The sequence below is a fragment of the Melanaphis sacchari genome, unplaced genomic scaffold, assembly GCF_002803265.2.
Source record: "Melanaphis sacchari strain LSU unplaced genomic scaffold, SCAv2.0 Contig75_pilon_pilon, whole genome shotgun sequence".
Taxonomy (NCBI): domain Eukaryota; kingdom Metazoa; phylum Arthropoda; class Insecta; order Hemiptera; family Aphididae; genus Melanaphis; species Melanaphis sacchari.
The window spans coordinates 945335-965012 of NW_020271537.1; the positions used below are offsets into that span (position 1 = coordinate 945335).

The window sequence follows — 19678 nt, forward strand, 5'->3', positions numbered from 1 at the left end:
GACACGTATTGTTTCCCATAATAATAACTACAATTGCTAGATATTCGCGCGCACATACACGCGCACACACTATAACTTACGGTTGCATTTCGTTCAGTCATAATGGGATTTTTTTTCCATATGGTGCTTCTAAATCTTCATTTTTTTTATACATATAATCGAGTTAATGTTATTGTATCGACTATAAATTCACGCGAAGTAAAAGAGAGACCTTGGTAGCCGTATAAAGTTTTATTGGGTTATATTATTATTATTCCAAAGAAACGCAATTGCGTTTGCTGCGATTTCATTCTGCTCATAAAAATTCAAGATCCTTTGTGTGTATATAAATAAACTTATGCGTATATATTTTATAATACATGCATTTATTATATTTTCCACGATAATATTTTTTTCTGATAATAATCCTACTATAAGGACTATCAGACTATAGTCGATGTATTATAACTTGAAATATGTATATACTTATTGTCTTTGTTTGTTCAACGTACGCCATTTTTCATATTTTTATTTAATGGAATTTAATCCATATAGTAGTGAGATTAGAATATTAAATATAAAAAGTATTTTTAAAGCTATAATGTATACATATTAAAGTAGTTTTTTTTAGGTTTTGGAAATTCGTCATAAAATATACATTATAAATTAATTATTTACCTACATATATAGAATTAGTAACTGTAAGTATATCAATTGAAAGTCAGTGTAAAATAAAGATTTAATGTTAAAAATCAGATTCATTGAAATTATGTGCCTGTAAATATAATATAAATATAAATTATCACTATAGTTTTGTTGCAAAAAAAAAAAAAATGTTAGATAATAGCAATAACAGTCAATCTATTATATTAAAAAATTATTACCGTTTTAAGTTATTTAATTCATTAGTTACTGGCTATTTATAGTTTATACATTTTTGAACTAAATTATATTCAAAATGGTAAGTATATTTTATTGTAATATTAATAGAACTAACGAACTGGAATGCTAAACGTGACAACATTTATAATTTGGATATTTATGAACATGTTTTTTACATTTAACCATGGTCAACTGTATTTTAATATAACAACTAGCAATCGATACACAGATAAAAATGTAATTAAAGGTAGAACTTTGCGTAATATTTAAAAAATAAATATTATTTTGAATTTTGATTCTATATATCTTCCAGTTCATATATTTTGTATATCAAGAATATCAAGATTAAAAAAAGATTATGTTATACGGTGTTTTAACAGCTAAATTATAATTTAGTTTTATGCAAAATATATAAATATATAGATAACAACATTACAATTTTACTCGATATTCATTTTTCACTTAATCATCATTGTTTTAGATACATTGAGACCATGCCAATAGTATAAAATATTTATATATTCTAAAATAAATAGTAGTTATTGTGTAAACGATAACCGAGTGTATAGTAAACAAGAACTGCTCCGAGGGACTCAACATATTTTAACATTACTACGAATAATGTGTAATATTCTATTGAAACATGTCTATGGGTTTAGTCATACAGTAGTGTTTTCTAATGTAACTATTAACCACTTAAATAATCATTTAACCAATTTACATTTTTTTTCTGTTATTTGTACATTTGAATAAAATGTTTATTTTTATTTAATTTTAATTTTTATTAGAATATATTATTCTATACTGTGATCTATAAAATATTAATTACAATTTGAAAATTAAAGAAAATACCAATCGAGCATAAACATAAATTAATAATGTGAAAATATAATATGTTAGATCATAGAAGATCTAACTATAATTCCATATTCAAAAATGTAATTACCTAGAAAAATGTTAAAACATTTGCCAGTAAGTACTAGAGTATTATGAGTTATAGGATAAATACTAAGGATAGGTAATATAAAACTCATTATTTGAAGCAAAGAAGTAGACGCACCTAAAACTTGGAATCCGTAGGACTCAAACATGATGTGGAATTAAGGATGAAAATTTAAATTATAAAAATATAAATAAATATTTATGCACATAAAAACTATTTATCATCTACATGATACATACGCATAGTTACAATTTTCAATCTTGTTACAAAAATCGTAGCACGAAACATAAATTTTTTTCGAAGTGCTTTCAAAAGATGGTATATTATTCAAAAAAAAATCCTGTCTTTTTTACAAAATATATTAATTTCATCAGTTTATTTGTGTTAACCAATCTCTAATGATCACCTCTTTTCTGATTAACTAATATACCTAACCGTTTTTACTATCAGAACTGTGTACGGTACTTATAAATGGGATTTATTTAGTCATTATTTACACTAGTCTTTGCAGTCATACAGTATTCGTTAATGGGAAAAAGATATTTGACTGTTGCAGAAGTTTGGATGTTTCAAACGAGTTATGGTAAATTACAGCCTCGTGTAAAGTAGATTATTAGTTAGGATAGGTTAATGTTTGTCAATGTTTGTCACAACACCGAGGTTGAAGAAATCATATGATAAACGAGAACTTGTACTATAATTTTAAAAATTAAACATTAAAATATATGCATGATGTGCTATTAATGAACACTTAATTTTTACGTATTGAAATAATTAGATATATTTCGACACAAAAACTCAGATCTCCGATAAAATCTTGTAAATAAATTGATTGTCTTTATATTTTGTATAAGCTTATCGATATCCAATGTGAAATGATATATGAACAGTTTAGCATTAAAAAAAAAAAAAAATCGTGTTGTTTGATAGTCACGGTAAAATATGAGAAGAAATATTCGTTAGTATCAACTAAGAATTACCAAATTGTATACGGATTGTAGCACGCGATCTGATGAGAATAATTTTTTTATTGACAGTTTTCACTTTTCAGTCTTGAAGTATTTTCTGCTTCAACAATATTAGAAGGCGCCGTGGGTCATGTCCCTCGTCTACTCAACCACAACGTTTGGGTTCAAATCGAGTGCGTACATCTATATGTATATATATATATATATTTATATATTATATATAAATTATATTGATTGGATATAGGACCCAAGGGTGTTAGTCAGCGGTTCCATCGCAACTGCACTTGGCGACCAATATAATTAATTTCAGTGGGTTGAAGCGCGTCTGTACCGGAGACAGAAAGGCCAACTTCTTACAAGACGCGACCGCTTTGAAATAAATTCCCAGGCACGCTTAAAGCGTGTTGATTTAGATGTACATTACGCGTACATATAGTATGTTTTTCCCGCTGCGCTAAAATAATACAACGATATGGTGGCTTTAAGATGAAACTAAAAATACGTTTTCGCACGCATATGCACACACATGCACGCATGGACGCATTTTATACCATACATACAAATATTGGAGTGCGTGTGGATGTGTGCATACGGAAAATTCAACGTTCCTAGGGGCTGAAAGGTTTTCCGTGGGTAATTCGATGAGTATGACGAATGATACACATACGTCCCTCGAAATCCATTTATTTCCCAACAGTTATTTCTTATGGTAATTTTTTATACTGGTGTGATACATTTTCAGTTTTTCATTAAACGCGTCGTGATGGATCCGAAAGTCGTCGAGCTTCATTTTTATATTCACACCCGTGTGCACTTTTTTTATTTATTTATTATTTTTTTTATTATTATTAAGGAACGTACTTTAGTAACTAGTTAATGTTAAAATTGTATCGATGCGATGAACAATAAAGAAATATTGTTGATGATATAACTACAAGTATACCGAATAATTTAAATTTCATTCCACATAACTGAATGTAACTGAAATCACAGTACTGTATTTCTTAATAATTATTATCTTTACTTTGTATTACTATACCATTTTCGATCAAAAAAAAAAAAAAAAAAATTAAAATTATTTTGTTCATAATAAAATTACCTAGTGAAATTCAAAAATCTAATTATGATTTTTAATGTTACTTTTATAGGAAATAAAATAAAAAAATAATCATATAATTATAAAAACAATTAAAATTACAATACCTAGTGTAAAAAGTTTTTTTTATACATCAAACAGTTTTTTTTGTAATTTTTTCTGAATTAAAAAAAAATAATAATAATAATTAATTAATGTCGATTTACTATTATTTAATAAAAAGGAGTTAATGATTTTCAAATAATAAAATAAAATAGTATACAATAAAATAAATTTAATATTCATTATAAAAAAATTACCGTGTTAAAATATTTAAGTTGTATAATACTTTGTTTTTTTTTTTTTTTTTTTTTTTTTAGCAATTTACTGAAAATTTCTTGGACCTAAATTATTTATGATTATATATGATACATAAATGGTTTATTTTAAGTTTTTATTTCATATTTTTCTGTCATCACAGTATAATATATTTCATTATTTTTTCATTACCTACACTTGTAATTACTGAATATAGATTGGTTATTGCATTGAACTGGTCAAAACAAAACCGTGAAATCAAGAGTAATAAAACGATGTCGTTTATCTCTCTATCTCTCTTGGGTCACATATTCTTTTGAGTAGAAAGTGTCTCTATTCTTCATTTCCAATAAATCACTAAATTTAGGTACCAAGTCAACTACAGCACTTAGCCACAAGGAAAGGAGGACTAAATAATTCTGAAATAAATCGCGGGTTAACCGATTTTCTTCTTTACGGGGTTTTTTTTTTTTTTTTTCAGTCTATTTTCAATGAATTGATATGCAAAGAGGTTTTCTTTTGTAAATAAGACCTTTTTAGCTTCAAAACGCATCCGACCGGCCGATATTAGAAACCTATGGCGTGCGAGGGGAAACTAGGAAACGAGATAAAACACTTTTTTGGTTATGCAAACCATTTTCGGTTAATTCATTTATTTGACACACTTCCAGAGAGAACTAAACCGTTCATAATATATTTTTCTTTTTCATTCTAATTAAATGTTTATTTTATAGATACTTAAATTATCCAAACGTATTTAAAAACAAAAAAATCTCTAGTCAAATAAACATTGTAAATACAATTTTTGTATAATTCGGAATAATATCAAAAGAGTTAATATGTATTGTTTGTTGTGTATTTTAGATTTAACATTCTGTTTCCACATTTATCTTGTTGAATATTATTTTAAAATTATTCTGATATTTTATTATGAATGAAAATTGATGAATAAATCACTTAAGAAATTAATAATGTAGAATAAAGTAAAAATTTACTTTAATGGAATCTAGTATTAGGTTTTTTTTTTTTTTTAGAGTTCCTTGTGAAACTTGTGAATCCTACTAACTCGATGATACGGCTACGCATGGAGACAGGTTCATATAAATTAAAGTTAAATACAATCAATAGACATACCATTTAAACTGAAATTTAGGATAAAGAAGAGAGCAGTTTTAGCCATGAAATGCTGATTAAAATGGATTTCGAATGCAATTATTGCAAGACGACCATTAAAGCATTGCGCCTGGTATAGAGTTTGAGATCGGTATACGACTGTGTGATTAAGCGCTCTATAGTAAAAAAAAAAAAAAAATAAATAAAAAGCTCCGTAAACGACCAAGTATGCCCATAAGTCGCTCAAACGTCGTAAAGGTATTTATACGGTCTCGAGAGAATTGGTCTCAAGTTGATACGAACATTTTGAAAGCTATCGTTCGATACATTTAGTATGAACAGACTTTCGAGTTTCGAGAAATGATTTACTAAACTTAATATCTTAATATTCACGTAAATCGTAAACGAAATTTAAGCGACGTGGTGTTAGAAAGTACTGGACAAGTCATAATAATATAGAGAATAGTTAAATTTTCAAAAGCAAAGTAAATTGTTTGGTAACTGTTTTGTAATTTAATTAGTAAGATTCCATGATTTTATCAAACTTTACCTATCATGGTTTTGAGTTTATTATTCCCAATTTTTTTATTTACAATAAAAGTTTTTTTTTTTAACTTAAAGATGTTCTCATTATTAACCTCATACATTATATTTTTACAAAAACATATTTTAAATTGTATCTTTCATTTACTACAAAAACACTATAAAAATATGCTTAATGATATTATATATAATTTTTTTTTTTTTTTACCATACTCAATTTCTGACATTATTATACCGACTGTTTTAAATTATAAATTTAAAATTTAAATAAATCAAATTCGTTGTATATTTATATTTTAATAACATTAAATCATAGTACATTTTTAGAACTGTAATATTGTTAATAAATATAAAACGAAAAATAGCGATAAATAATTTTTGATGATCATAACATTCATAAATGTATTATATGCCAAGGACATGAAATATTGCGTACATTATAAACTTTAAAATATATATTAATTTTGTTTTTCATTTATACAACCATACTTAAATGGAAATTTATTTTTATTTTTTTATTGATGAGCTTCATTTGATTATTTACAATAAATACAAATAATATATTATTCACATATATTGAAATTATTTGAAGTTATTCGGAGAAAATATTAAAGAAAAAAAACAATTATTTACTTTTAAATTTTAGGCAAAAACGTCAATTGTTTTATATTTGGCCCGGAGAAATTTTTTTCGCATTAAAATTTTATTTTAAAAAAAAAGGTTGTCCACTCATAGTCGCGTGTCGTGAGTTGGCATTTGTTTTTCGCACAAATTTTATTTTTCATTTATATTAATTTATTATAAAAACAACTATAAAACACGTTCTCGGGGGAAATTTGTAAAAACAACGAGCCAAAACTTTATTGCTATTATTCTTTAAGAAAAAAATAACATAATTGTTGGAGCAACAATCGTTGGGACGTAGTAACGGTAGTGACGACTTGGCTTGCCCGTGGCGTTGGATGTTGTGTTCAGGTGGAACGGGAACGTGCATCATGGTGTTAAAGACATTACACGCACACGTAGCTTATCAGTTTCGGTACTCGAAAACAGTTCAAAAAGCATAGAAAGAGAACGAGTGAGTGTGTGAAGCACAAACGTACCGGACGAACAATTTTCGGACTTGGTCGTTTCCGGAGCGTCCCGTTTGTCCGATGGACATTTCTCTTCAACCAGTTTACCAGTCCCCAAGTGGCCGATTTCCTTGGCCGCCTTTTTATACGTATTAAAGATATTTACGACCTAATACCGTGCACGTGACGTACAAGTGTACAAGTGTACGACCTATGTATAATATACGGGTTTAGCGCATGAGTAACCATCCACGCGACACATCACACGCCCGTTCGCGCGAGTCCATTTGCACTTTCGTAGTTGTTGTCGGAGCTGCCGCCGACACCGTCACGAAGTGGGCCGGTGTAAAAGTTGTGTGCGCTCGTTTTAAAAGCGCTTGATCGATGAACTTTTTCTATTATAAACGATGAACGGTCAGCAAAACATGTTTGGTGGGGCGGGGTGGGTATGTGTGTGTGTGTGTGTGTCCAAACAAGTTTTAAACTGTTATTAAAACTCGCAGGGTAGGTACTACCCAATGCGTTTTATTGAGCTTATAACGCGAAAACTTTCGGACGCACAACCGGAGAAAAGTAATCACCAAAGCGTGTACATATACTACGATTTTATACCTTTTTTTTTTTTTATTATTTACACTCCGCGGAAAAAATAAATTATCTAAGACATTAATCGATCCGCCGGTGCCCGATGGTTTTTTACATTAAGTATTTTTTATTATTTTTTTATTCGCACTGACCTCTATGTTGTTGATGAACCAAGTGACATGTGCTACGGGAAATGTCATTTTGGCTGTACAGTTGGCTTCTAAGAATTCGCCTACGGAGTAAATTTGTCGGAGTCCTTCTATTCTCGGACCATCCTCGGGATATGCTATACAAAACAAATGACAAAATAATTCAAATTTTCACAATTTGTTCGATTAGTGATATTTTTTTAAACGAAAAAAAAATATATATATATATCTATGTGTGTATACGATTGAAATAAATTATTCTATGATAAACTATATTATGATTAATTAATAATTTGATTTTTGTTTCAATAATACATTTCAAGTCAATGTACAATAACTCACTATTGATAATATTATGGTTTTGTTTATTCTATGAAAATAGTATTTTCGAGTTTTGACATGTATATTCACTGTAAAATCGAACTAATGTGTTGCACGTGAATGTTTACATACATTGTTTATTTGGATTTAAATAATGATAAAATATTAAATGTATTATGATATATTGTAGGTATAAAATATGTTTACGTCATTATTGCATATATTATATCTGTTTAATGAATTAGTAAGAAAAATAATTCTAGGCTTGAAGTTTGATGCTTGATGTTTACACTGTAAACTATTATCCTTATTGTTTAAATTATTTAGTATAACGAGTGCGTTTAAACATTGTCGAATAATTCATCAGTGCCAGAACCAAGAGAGATAAAAATAAATGATACCAAAGCGAAGTAAACTTAAAATCACAAAGTTATTGTAGTCAATCAATGAAACTATTGAGTATGAAAAAATCTGATGGACGTAAACAGAGATAATAATTATTAGAAACAAATAATTTTTGATAGCTAATACGTGATACACTTCGATATATGGCCAATGATATAGAACTAAAATAATGGTACAGTTGATAGAGAAAATTTGGTGTAAATAAAATATGACATTGAATAGAAGAACCGGATTTTATAGAATGATTTCCTAAAGTTCTGGTGACGATAACTTTCTATAGATATCAGTAAAATCACATAAATAACTTAGTACATTATTTTCAGCCAAAATATAGAAGATAATCGTTGAAATATGTATACACCAAAAAATATTCCGAGCGTATTTAAGTAGAATACTCGTAAAAATTATAAAATAAAAATACAATTTTTCTAAAAAACATTATTTGGTTAAAAAATTTATAATTAGTTATTTTTCATTTAATTTCTTAATATTTTATGCTACTCATAATTTATTATAATATAGGAAGATATATACGTACGTACAATACACATTGATTTATTTTGGGATAGTTGTGACGTAAATTTTAAGATTTTTATTCAAAATTTGTATGCATTAAATGCAATGAATTCATATCACGAACGACTTTTGAAGTTTACTCGAGGGAAATATGAATTTCAGCATTCAATATTTAGTTCGTATTATCTTTGAATATCAATTATGTAAGTAAAAAAAAAAGTTTTATACCTACTATTAAGTATTTAATATTTTAATTTATAGAACTATATTCTTAAATATTATATCATTTTTGTGAGATTCGATATATTTTATTGAAGTGTTGTTTATTTTTATAAAATTGATATTAATTAATACGGTGCGTGAATAGTTAATATTATTTATTACCGATAACTGTCATATTGGCATCTTCGACGACTGTTGGGAAATTTGGAGCATCTGTAGATACTTCACACTTGTAATTGCCGTTGCTCGTTCTGGTCAATGGGAACAGCGTTACTTGAGAGGCGGAAGATTTACTCTCCTGGGTGAATAATAACAAAAATAAATAAAATTAAAATATTTACCCGAAAATTTTAATAAAATATACATTAAATGCATGGTTTAATAAAATGTGGTATCAAACTACTTAGCTACAAAATGTGAGCATAGATATAGAAAAAAAACATGATCATTTTGAATAAAATTAAATACAAGAAATACGCTTGATTAATTTAAAATAATATTATGCTTGTTCTTGAAATATTGTAATCATACATTAACAGTTTATGTAACTACGTTTATAATAAAACATGTCGTTTATTGTTTTATGGAATTCAAATAGCGAAAACTTTTCCAAATTAATGTGTTTATATTAGTTTTTAGCGTATTTTATTAATCTGTCAAAAGTTCAATTTTACAAACTGGTTAATTTAAATTTGTATTTATTCGTGTATTCGTGTATTTTTGATATTTTTAAATAGCAACAAGATCAACGTATTAAATACTCGCTCAAATATTTACATTGAAAAATAAAAAAAAAATATAATATTAGACATCAACCTAAAAATACCCATAAAATATTATGTATCGTGTAATGAAGTTGTTAAATAATTGTGGCAACAACGACGACAACGATAGGCAGTAGGCACGGTAAATTACTTTGCTATCTATGGAGTCTGAAGGTTCGCGTTCATATGAATACGAAATAGACGACTATATTGTACAGTGGTATCTCTATTTATGATTTATGCATAGGGAGAATACATAACGCAGATGAATACCGTTTATTTCGTTAGATTTTTATTTGGGCGCACTGTGTAAAAACGACTGCCGAGCCGATATAAAGTGCGAGATACAAATGCAACGGACTATGTGATAATGTTTTCGCGGTTTCTATATAGGTCAATGAGTCAAAAACTTTTACCACAAATTTTCACGAAAATGTATATGTACATAATATTCGCGAGAGGATTACACAACGTTCCTTGTTTCATCTCGTCGTTTAACCGTCTCCACCACCGGTGCCATGCCCATCTATTTTGCGCATCTAACATAAGCAACCGCGTTCCTTACGGTGGCAGTGACAAACTCTCCGCGGCGCAAAAACTCTTCCGACCCCGTGGCCTAAGAAAGTTTCAGCCGTAATTTTTAAACCACCGTCCTACGTGAAGGACGACATGACGTGCGATAAAATAATTCACCACACGAAAAGAAATGGAAAAATAAAATAATAATAACAGATATCGACTGAAAACGACGCGACCACGTCAAACTTTATACTCACGTCCACGTTTACGCCTTCCATGTGGAACACGAGCGTCTGTGGATTCAACCCGGGCGTATACCGGAAGAATTCGTGATCGTCCTTGTACCATTTTACGGAATACAAACTGTCGCCGCCCGTGTTATATTGGCAATACAGCGTCACTGAACTTCTCAAGTCCGCCCATTGAGGTATGACTAATTTGGTTAACATAAGACCACCTGTGTTACCTGTAAAAATACACAAATATCGATTTTAATAAGAAAAATAAAATTATTCTTTTACAAAACATAGTATCTTTACGACAACAGCATTTTATTACAAAAGCTTAAACGACAACTCAAACACTATAACAATGTGACGACTGCGTTCTGATTCAGAACTCAAATGACGTAAATATTCGTAACAATTACAAAATGTTGGTGTCCAGTCATTGCTCTATTGTTGTGTTGTGAGATAAAAGTTTTTACGAGTATTTTGCGTTTTTGTCTTATAGCTAAACAGATTATTGGATTAACAAAAACATTTACTATGCACAATTCACAAAATTCCTACATGAGTCAGCGTAAAGGTATCGCATCCGATATGTACACAGTCAACAAATTAGCTGTCTGATATTATTAATTCGGTAATCATTGTTTTTTAAAGGGTCTTCAATTACTATTTGTTTTCGTAAAGTCAAATTTATTGTAAGAATTTCACTCATCAATAGATTTTTTAATTTTATCATGCAATTTTTTTTTTTTTTTAACTATTATTATTATTACTATTGCCGAATTCCAATTAGATAATATCGATTTAAAAGTATTTTAACTACTGAAATGCTCTGAATTACATTATTTATATTACACTTTTGTAAAAAAAAAAAAATAAAAAATATATATTAGTTTAAAATTATTACATTTCTGATATAGAATTGATTAAATAGTTAAGAATACTTAACCAATGACCACATTGAAATTATATTTATACACGTGTATGCAAACTTCACGTTAGTATTATACTTTAAATTTATATTAGTTTCATAACAATATTTTTAACTGTGTTGTGGTTACGAATAACTCATTTATATATTAATTAATCAATTTAAATTTTTATTTTCGAATAGAAATTTTTATTAATATTGGTTGCTAGTAAATCAAAGCTATAGTATACTGTAAAGCTTATGAAAGAAATTAAAAAAAATTGATTTTAATTATTTGAATTTAAAATTAAGATAAAATAATATATTATTATAGGACCCAATAAATTCACGTATTTAAATCTTCATAATTCTTATATAAATTAATCCAACAAAATAAACTTAACAATATTATAATTAACATAGAAATTAACTTAAATGTGTGGGTTAATAATAATATGGCGGTGGAAATACGGAAAGAAAGGGACTTTACTTGAAAAAAAAAAATAATAAGAAAAAGAATATTATCATAATTCGCATAAATTAAATCATTAATTTTTAATATACAAACGAGAAGATTGTTCAAAATTAGTTGAAATATATTTTTAAATTCATTAAGTAATGCACGTGACATTCTTCACGCTTTATAGTAATTTAGTTTACACTTCAAGTCGGTAAGTTTTCGACTCAAAACTACTGCTTCACGTATACTAAAAAGTTTAGAAATAACTTCCTTGTGATGTCCAAAATATTGAAATACTTGTAACTGTAATCTAAATACCTATATACTATAAGTAATTTCAAAAACTTATGCACCATCACAAACTCATGAATTACAAATTAAAATTAATCTAAAAACGTGAAGTATCTGTTGGCTTAAATTATATTTCTATATAAACAACAAAATATATCAGGTTCTTAAAGTTTCTTACTTTATTATGTTATGCTATTGCGTATACAAACCATTAATAATTTAAAATAATTTTGAATTAACCAAAATCCATTAAGATTGAATACAAAAGTTGTATCATATAGACAGTGAACGGGATGAAAACATATTTGATGCATTTGGTATATTTTGATATTGAAACAAGATATATTGCAAGCAAAAGTAGTGAAAAGCATTATAGTTTGTTTTTGTTTTGACGAAAAACAAAATCAATTGCAGTCATATTAATGATTGGTTAATAAAAACAAGCTCATGAACATGGAGATTTAATCATATAATAATAATTTATATTGAGTCATTGATATTGTACATAATAATACGTATGCATGCATTTTTATGAATAAATCAAATTAATGTAACATTGGATGAATTTTCTAGCAATCAATGGTAAATGAAAAATTATCAACAGAAAATAAATATATGTTTTTAGAACCCCTAAAAAGATTGAAATAGCCAAACCGGTGTAACACGAATTGGGTATCATGTACTTTTATTTACATATAGATGAAACATTTTTAGAAAAATAACGTACACCATTGTGTTGTTCAGTATCGAGGTAAGAAAAGAAATCACCGAAACAAAGAAATAATAATTTAACGTCAAACAAAAATAAAACAATAATAATAATAAACACGAAAAATACGAGTAGAGTGTCATAATTTGGTGAAATTTTTATTTAGGCTGTCGATAAAGTTTTGAATTGCGGCCCCCAACCTAGAGCTTCACCCGTCAAACTATTTTTCATGAGATTTTGGTCTGTTCTGGATGAGATAACGACACGTTTGCGCCACCTTAAAAGTCTACTCAAAACTTCGGACGCCTCGCGTCATTATTACCCCGCTCAACCATTAATTGAGAGAGCTCTAGACGACGGAATGGTGTTGTTAGCCCTCTGTGTTATCGTTCTACCACTTCCAATCACATTGCTTGTTATTTGTTTCCTAACAATCGTATGGAACGAATTTTCTGTTGTTACGATAGATATAAAAACGGAATATCGAATGGAATGTGTGGTGTACCTATAATCAATCGACTGTTGTTCATACACGTTTTGTAAACATTTCGTTGTTACGGAAACGGACGTAATACGTATGATGGCATTTACTTTAAATACCAATAGTGTAGTACCTTTGTTGATTTTTAATTTTTGTATAGTATAATTTACATCATGTACGATCGCCAAGGACTGCATCAATTTCGACTTTAATAGTGGAAAATCAAATTGAAATTACTCGGCGAAATCGACATGGGGTTAGTGGCAGGTATAATAGACATAATAGATTTAATGATATCGTGACGGTCGTTCTTATGCATTTCAATGGTAAGAAACATTGTGACCAATAAACTCTGTAAGTCTATTAAAAACGCTCAAGTGCACTTAAGTTACCCTTTGTAATTACGACGGAATAATGCGTGTCGTAGAAAAAAGGGACTATATTGAAATTCAAAGCACATACGAAATGTTTATTGCTCAAACGCGAGTATGTGGAAACCCGTGGGACACTACAATATACAATATTGTGCACTTGGAGGAATGTTAGATGGGAAAGATAGAAAAAAAACCTTCTCAGTGTGTACTTCCCAACCCCGAAGCAACGACGTGTGCTCCGAGTTTCGTAAAACAGCTGTGTAAGAAAAATCGACCAACTCTTTTTTTTGTATTTTTTTTTTTTTTACCCCATACTGCATCTCCGGCATAGACGATACAGTCTCGCCGATAAAACTAAATCAAAAAGATTATATCGACTTGGGAAAAATAAAAGTTTCATAAGGACCCTCGTGGGAACGTTATCCCGTTGTCTTGCGGTTGCAAACGAACATTTCGGTGCATTTCGCGTTATTATTCTTTGTCAGAGAAATCCTTTTACGTTTTATTGCCTTAACCACAGCAGGCTCTTACGTTACTTTTAAATGGACTGCAATCTTTTAAAATAAAACAATAAGTCATCGGTAGTGAAACAATTAAAGGTGATATTGCTAAATTATTACTCGTTTATGGTTTACAGGGGTCAGGCGTTATTATACTAAAGACCCTGTGATTGCATTGCAATTGATAGTGACTTAATACCATTTTAGTTGCTACTCTACTATGGGAACGCACATTTTAGTCTCGAGTTAAGACTCAATTTCTAAACGGTCAGCTGATGCACAGGGTCTGATTGAATTAATAATAGTTTACAACGCCAGATTAGTTGGCACAAAAGCCAAGGACTGGAAGTGGGCACGTTTAAACTTTTGACGGAGAGAGTAGATAAAGGGGTTGACTAACACCGATATATCCCATTAAACTTACCACTTTCTATAGTCAGGTCTGCAATTAGCTAGTTAAAACTGATGATCCAGCTGATTCAGTATTAACTCGGCCACATTAATTACCGGCCAAGGCCTCCATGCGCTTGACAATGAACGGATATATTATCAAAGCTTAATGGTTTCTAAAATTAGAAAGGACAGACAAACTTTGTCAGGTAAGTTTCAAGTCGGAAGTAAAAAGGGAACCTGCAGAACGAATGGTTTAGTATGGCCTCACTCAAGCTGATGTGCTTATATCACATCAAATCATCGACAACTGTTGCTATTATTCTCAGGTAATGTACATAACGTTTTAATAAGATAGCTAAGGTTGATTTGAAACAATACGCATTAGTGATAGTCTCGACGAAGTAATTAAAACTAATGAATATTATAAACTACTATCAAACATTTGACTAAAATAATGTATATTAAATATAATATATTGGATTTATTGGTAATATATTAGTAATGTATTATGAGTGCACTATATTGAAAAGATAATTGTTTTTTATTTATAATATATTATTTCAATGATATTTATAAATTTTTTAATGATGATAAAAATGTTTAAAAACTACGTTTTCAGTAGCTGTTTTGTAATATTATTCCAAAAAAATAAAATCTGGATGTTATTATAAAAATAGTATCATCATATTGTTGATACCATTTTAGCTATATTAAATAATTTACAAAATGTATTTTAATTTTGTATTATATTTTATGATATTTGCAAAATTATTTGATTAAATTCACTTTAAAATAAAATTTTAATTTATTAATTTGATATAAATATATATAATTTATATATTGCAGTAATTGATGGACTTAAACATAAGTAATATCAATTAAATTATAATTTTGGTAGCTTGGTGCTTTTAGATTTATTATGATTTAATTATTTACATAATTTAGCTAAATTAATTTATTGATTAGTTAAGGATTAAATAATAATATAAAATAAAATATTATTTTATAGGTATATTAAAATTCGACATTTGCATGTACTTCAGTACAAATTAAAACATGCTACAATGCTTTAATTCAAACACGAAACTTATATTAAATATTATTATTTAATGGTTTAGTTTACATGACATTATTTTGAACGTAAAAGTTTTTCTTTTTTATCATATAGCTTTAATTTAGGTGTTATGCGTAACAGAATAATACAGCTATATTTTTATGAAAAAAAGAATCACAATTAGTACATTAAATATTATTCTACATTTGTATTTTTTTTCCACGCTGCTGCCTTCTGTACTATACTTTAGTTTTCTTTAGAAAACTTATTTAATAAATACCACATAAACAAGATTATTTTTCACAAAACCTTACATTTAATTTTGTTTCCTTGAAATATCATAAAAAAAATAAAATAAAATAATTCTTTTACTTCAAGTGAAAATTAATTAAACTAAAGTTATTTTTAATAATATAATAATATGTTTATGTTTATCATAGTCATAGCTTAGGTGTATGTATTAAAAATGAACACAGAATACAATTATTACATATTTTTGTTCATTATTTTAATATTTTATAAAACTTCTTGAAAACTTCTGAATTTTAAGTATAAAATTAAAAATATCGATTTCAACTTAAATCTACTGTATAAAATGTTCTGTCTACACTTTTTGTTATTAACATACGTAAATTATTGTTTTGATTACAACTTGAAAGTTAACTCCGTATATATTATAGTTATATACTATAATATTGATTCTAATCATGCCATCAGTAAAAATAACTGGTTTAAATATAAATTTATAATATAGGTTTTTGTTAATTTAATGCATACTGAGTATATTGTATAATTTCAAAGTATACTCGTGTATTAAAGTTTATTGAGGTTTAAATGCATTTAAATAATATACGATAATAACTTCATCACTATGTTAGTTAGTGTTTCGGTATAAAACCATTAAACTAATAAACACATTTTACTCTAGCTTACTAAGATTTTTATTTTAACCCTAAAAAAAGATTATGACAACCATTATCGTATCATAATAATTAAAAAAAAATATTTATTTAAATATTTATCAATTAACTATAATATATAGTTTGTGAGCACGACCACTTCAATATCTCGAGATCAGAGCTGATAAAAAACGTGATTTTAGAGACAATTTTTGACTTATTATTTAATATACGGAGACGATATCATAATAGTTATAAAAAATAAATCGAATAATGTAAAATACAATTAGAAAATATTGTAAATAATCGAATATTGACTTTATAATAGTTAATTTAGATTTAGATTTTTTAGTTAAAATTGAAAAATATAATTTTTGCTATTTGAACGAATTATGTTTAAGTGCAAAATGCTTTTATATTCTCATTCAAATTATTTTTATAATTGTTACAATGGTACTTAAAATAAGTATTGTTCAATAAAATAAATTGAAATTGATAAAATGATACCGTTAAAGATTTGTATTTCATTGGAATAGTGAGACAATAATTGGAAGTAAAATAAATATAGATAGTTACATTTTTAAATTTCTTGTATTATTATTTATAAAATTAATCTAAAAAATAAAATGTTATCAGATGAATGTTTGGTCATAAGTTTTAACTCAGTAGTTACTGGTGTATAAAGAGGGTTAATGAATCTTAAATTGGTATAACAGAAATTATTTTAACCTTAAACTGGTCGACTAAGTAGTAAATGCGCTATCAATATTCAACCATCGCAGGGATCACCGGATTTGCATACTATCTTTTTTTCGAGTACTAGGATAAGCATTATTGGATACAAATTCGTTCATAGCACCATCTTTCATGGTAAAATGTAAATTTCTGACAAAGTTAATAAAAAAATTCTAGAACTTTTATTGTACAAAATGGTATAAGTGTTTTACATCAATTATTTATCCTGAAGTAGTATAACTTCTATCGTTTGGTAAATCGTGGGTTTATGTAAAAAAAAAAAAATCCAATATCGAAAAATGAACATTTAAAAAGTAAAAAATAAAATAATTCCACAGCATAAACGTTTAAAAAAAAAAAAAAAACTTTTCTATTTAAATATCTTTGAACAGCCGCGAGACGTCGATATTGAAATTAGATATATAATTCTATCTACTGTTAAAGACTACGATAATCGTGATAGACTATTGATTCGTCATTCCGAAATCGTACGATATACCGTTTGTTTGGTATTGTAACTGACATAAAGTCACGACAAAACGATTAAAACATTACAATCGTTCAATACAGCCGTTCACGTGTTGTCGTTTTATGGTAAATATCTATTTGATTTGAGAATAAAAATATTTAAAAAAAAATGCTCTTGTTTCGAACTTTTATTTTTTATTTTTATTTATTTATTTATTTTTTTTTTTTTTATATCTGTTCCCATCTTCTGGCCCAAACTACTAGTTGTTCTCTGCAAGAACACCAGTCGGCCAAAATGAAATCTATCCCTACAAACACACACACACACACACACACACACACTCACGCGAGCGTACATTTAGTGTATTTCGTTGGCTCCCGTCTTCGTAGGTGTGCGACGGAACACACAGCCGAAATAATAAACGACGTCCGGCGACGTGTCGAGTATGAAAAGCGGTCAACCGCCGCCACCACTACCACCGTGCACCGGCGCGTGTAATCTGCGTGCAACCCCGAATTGATCGAGCGAGGTGAAACGTGCCATAGTTTTTATCACCCTTTAGTTTTGCAATTGTTATTTTTATTTTTTTTTCCGCGCACGTCTCTTTGTCAATCGTCGCCCGATCTTCATCATTATAATAATTACGATGATTATTATATCGTTATTATCGCGTTGGATCCCAGCGTTTTTCGGGCGACGATAAATTAATTTTGGAATTGGGATATTTGCGGGATGTCACTTCAGAGCGTACAAAAATGTATTGCAACATCTCGGCAATGCGCCGAAAACGTCAACACGAGTTCTGTTCAATATAATGGCCCGTGCGATAAGAAACAAGAACATGGTCGCGTTGCTCGAAGATGAAAAATCAGCGCACAAAATCAAATCGTTACGTGATCGCCGACGTTAAGTTTTAACTACAAAACTTTCGTTCGCAGACAAGTATTTTAAAACATTTTTCTCTTTCATGTGTGGACTTATATCTTACAACTAGTACAATATTTTTCTGCAGAGTTAATTACGTTTCTTCATTTTCTATTTGAGTATAGTTTATGAAACTCGATGTTTGAACTTTGGAACGAATACTTTTTTGTTTTTTAAATTTAAATGTATTATTTGTTAAATTAATTACCTGATGTATCTTCAATAATTAATTACGACTAAGTTTGAGATTATCGGATTTACTAAAATATCGATTACCGTTCTCAAATAATTTATAAGCAATTCTATTATTATAATAAAAATATTTTTTTTTAAGTTTTCATAGTATCTCAAAAACTAGAATCAGTTAATTTTCATTCTTTTGAATTTATAAAAATTAAAACAGGAATAAAAAATATATTATTTTATTGTTTAGTATTACTTTTTATAGGAGTCACATTGTCCCGTTAAATATTTTTATAACAGAACATCAAAGCCGGTTATTTATTAAAACCGTTATTTGATGAGTTGTTTTTCAAACAAATCAAAACTTTATTTTTTTACTATTTTTATTGATATTGGTGTTTCTTTAAAAATTTCTTCTTAATTATCAAAAGTTTTCATCATTTAAATGTACCATTTTTTTTTTTTTTTTTTATTTATATCATGTTTTTAATAATTTTCAAACTTAATCAAGATTTATTACGAACAATAAAAACTTCCTTTTCAATTTTTTACATTGACGTTTGTTTAGTTAATGTCCTTCATTTATTATCTACAATAATTTTATGGCAATTTATTGGTATCTAATTTGTTCTTATTTCATAGATATAAATCTGCTTAGTTTTAAACGTAAAATGTTTGTACGATATTATTT

At 27.9% G+C, this 19678-nt stretch overlaps 1 protein-coding gene across 1 annotated transcript in view; it reads right to left on the minus strand.

Moving 5' to 3' along the window:
* LOC112601149 overlaps positions 1 to 19678 on the minus strand; it is a 141881-nt gene that overhangs the window by 26006 nt on the left and 96197 nt on the right. The window contains exons 2-4 of the mRNA XM_025348603.1: positions 10633 to 10841; positions 9255 to 9390; positions 7632 to 7765 (exon numbers count right to left, since the gene is read on the minus strand). Of these exons, the coding sequence (XP_025204388.1) occupies positions 7632 to 7765; positions 9255 to 9390; positions 10633 to 10841 (479 nt within the window). The remainder of the gene's footprint in view (positions 1 to 7631; positions 7766 to 9254; positions 9391 to 10632; positions 10842 to 19678) is intronic.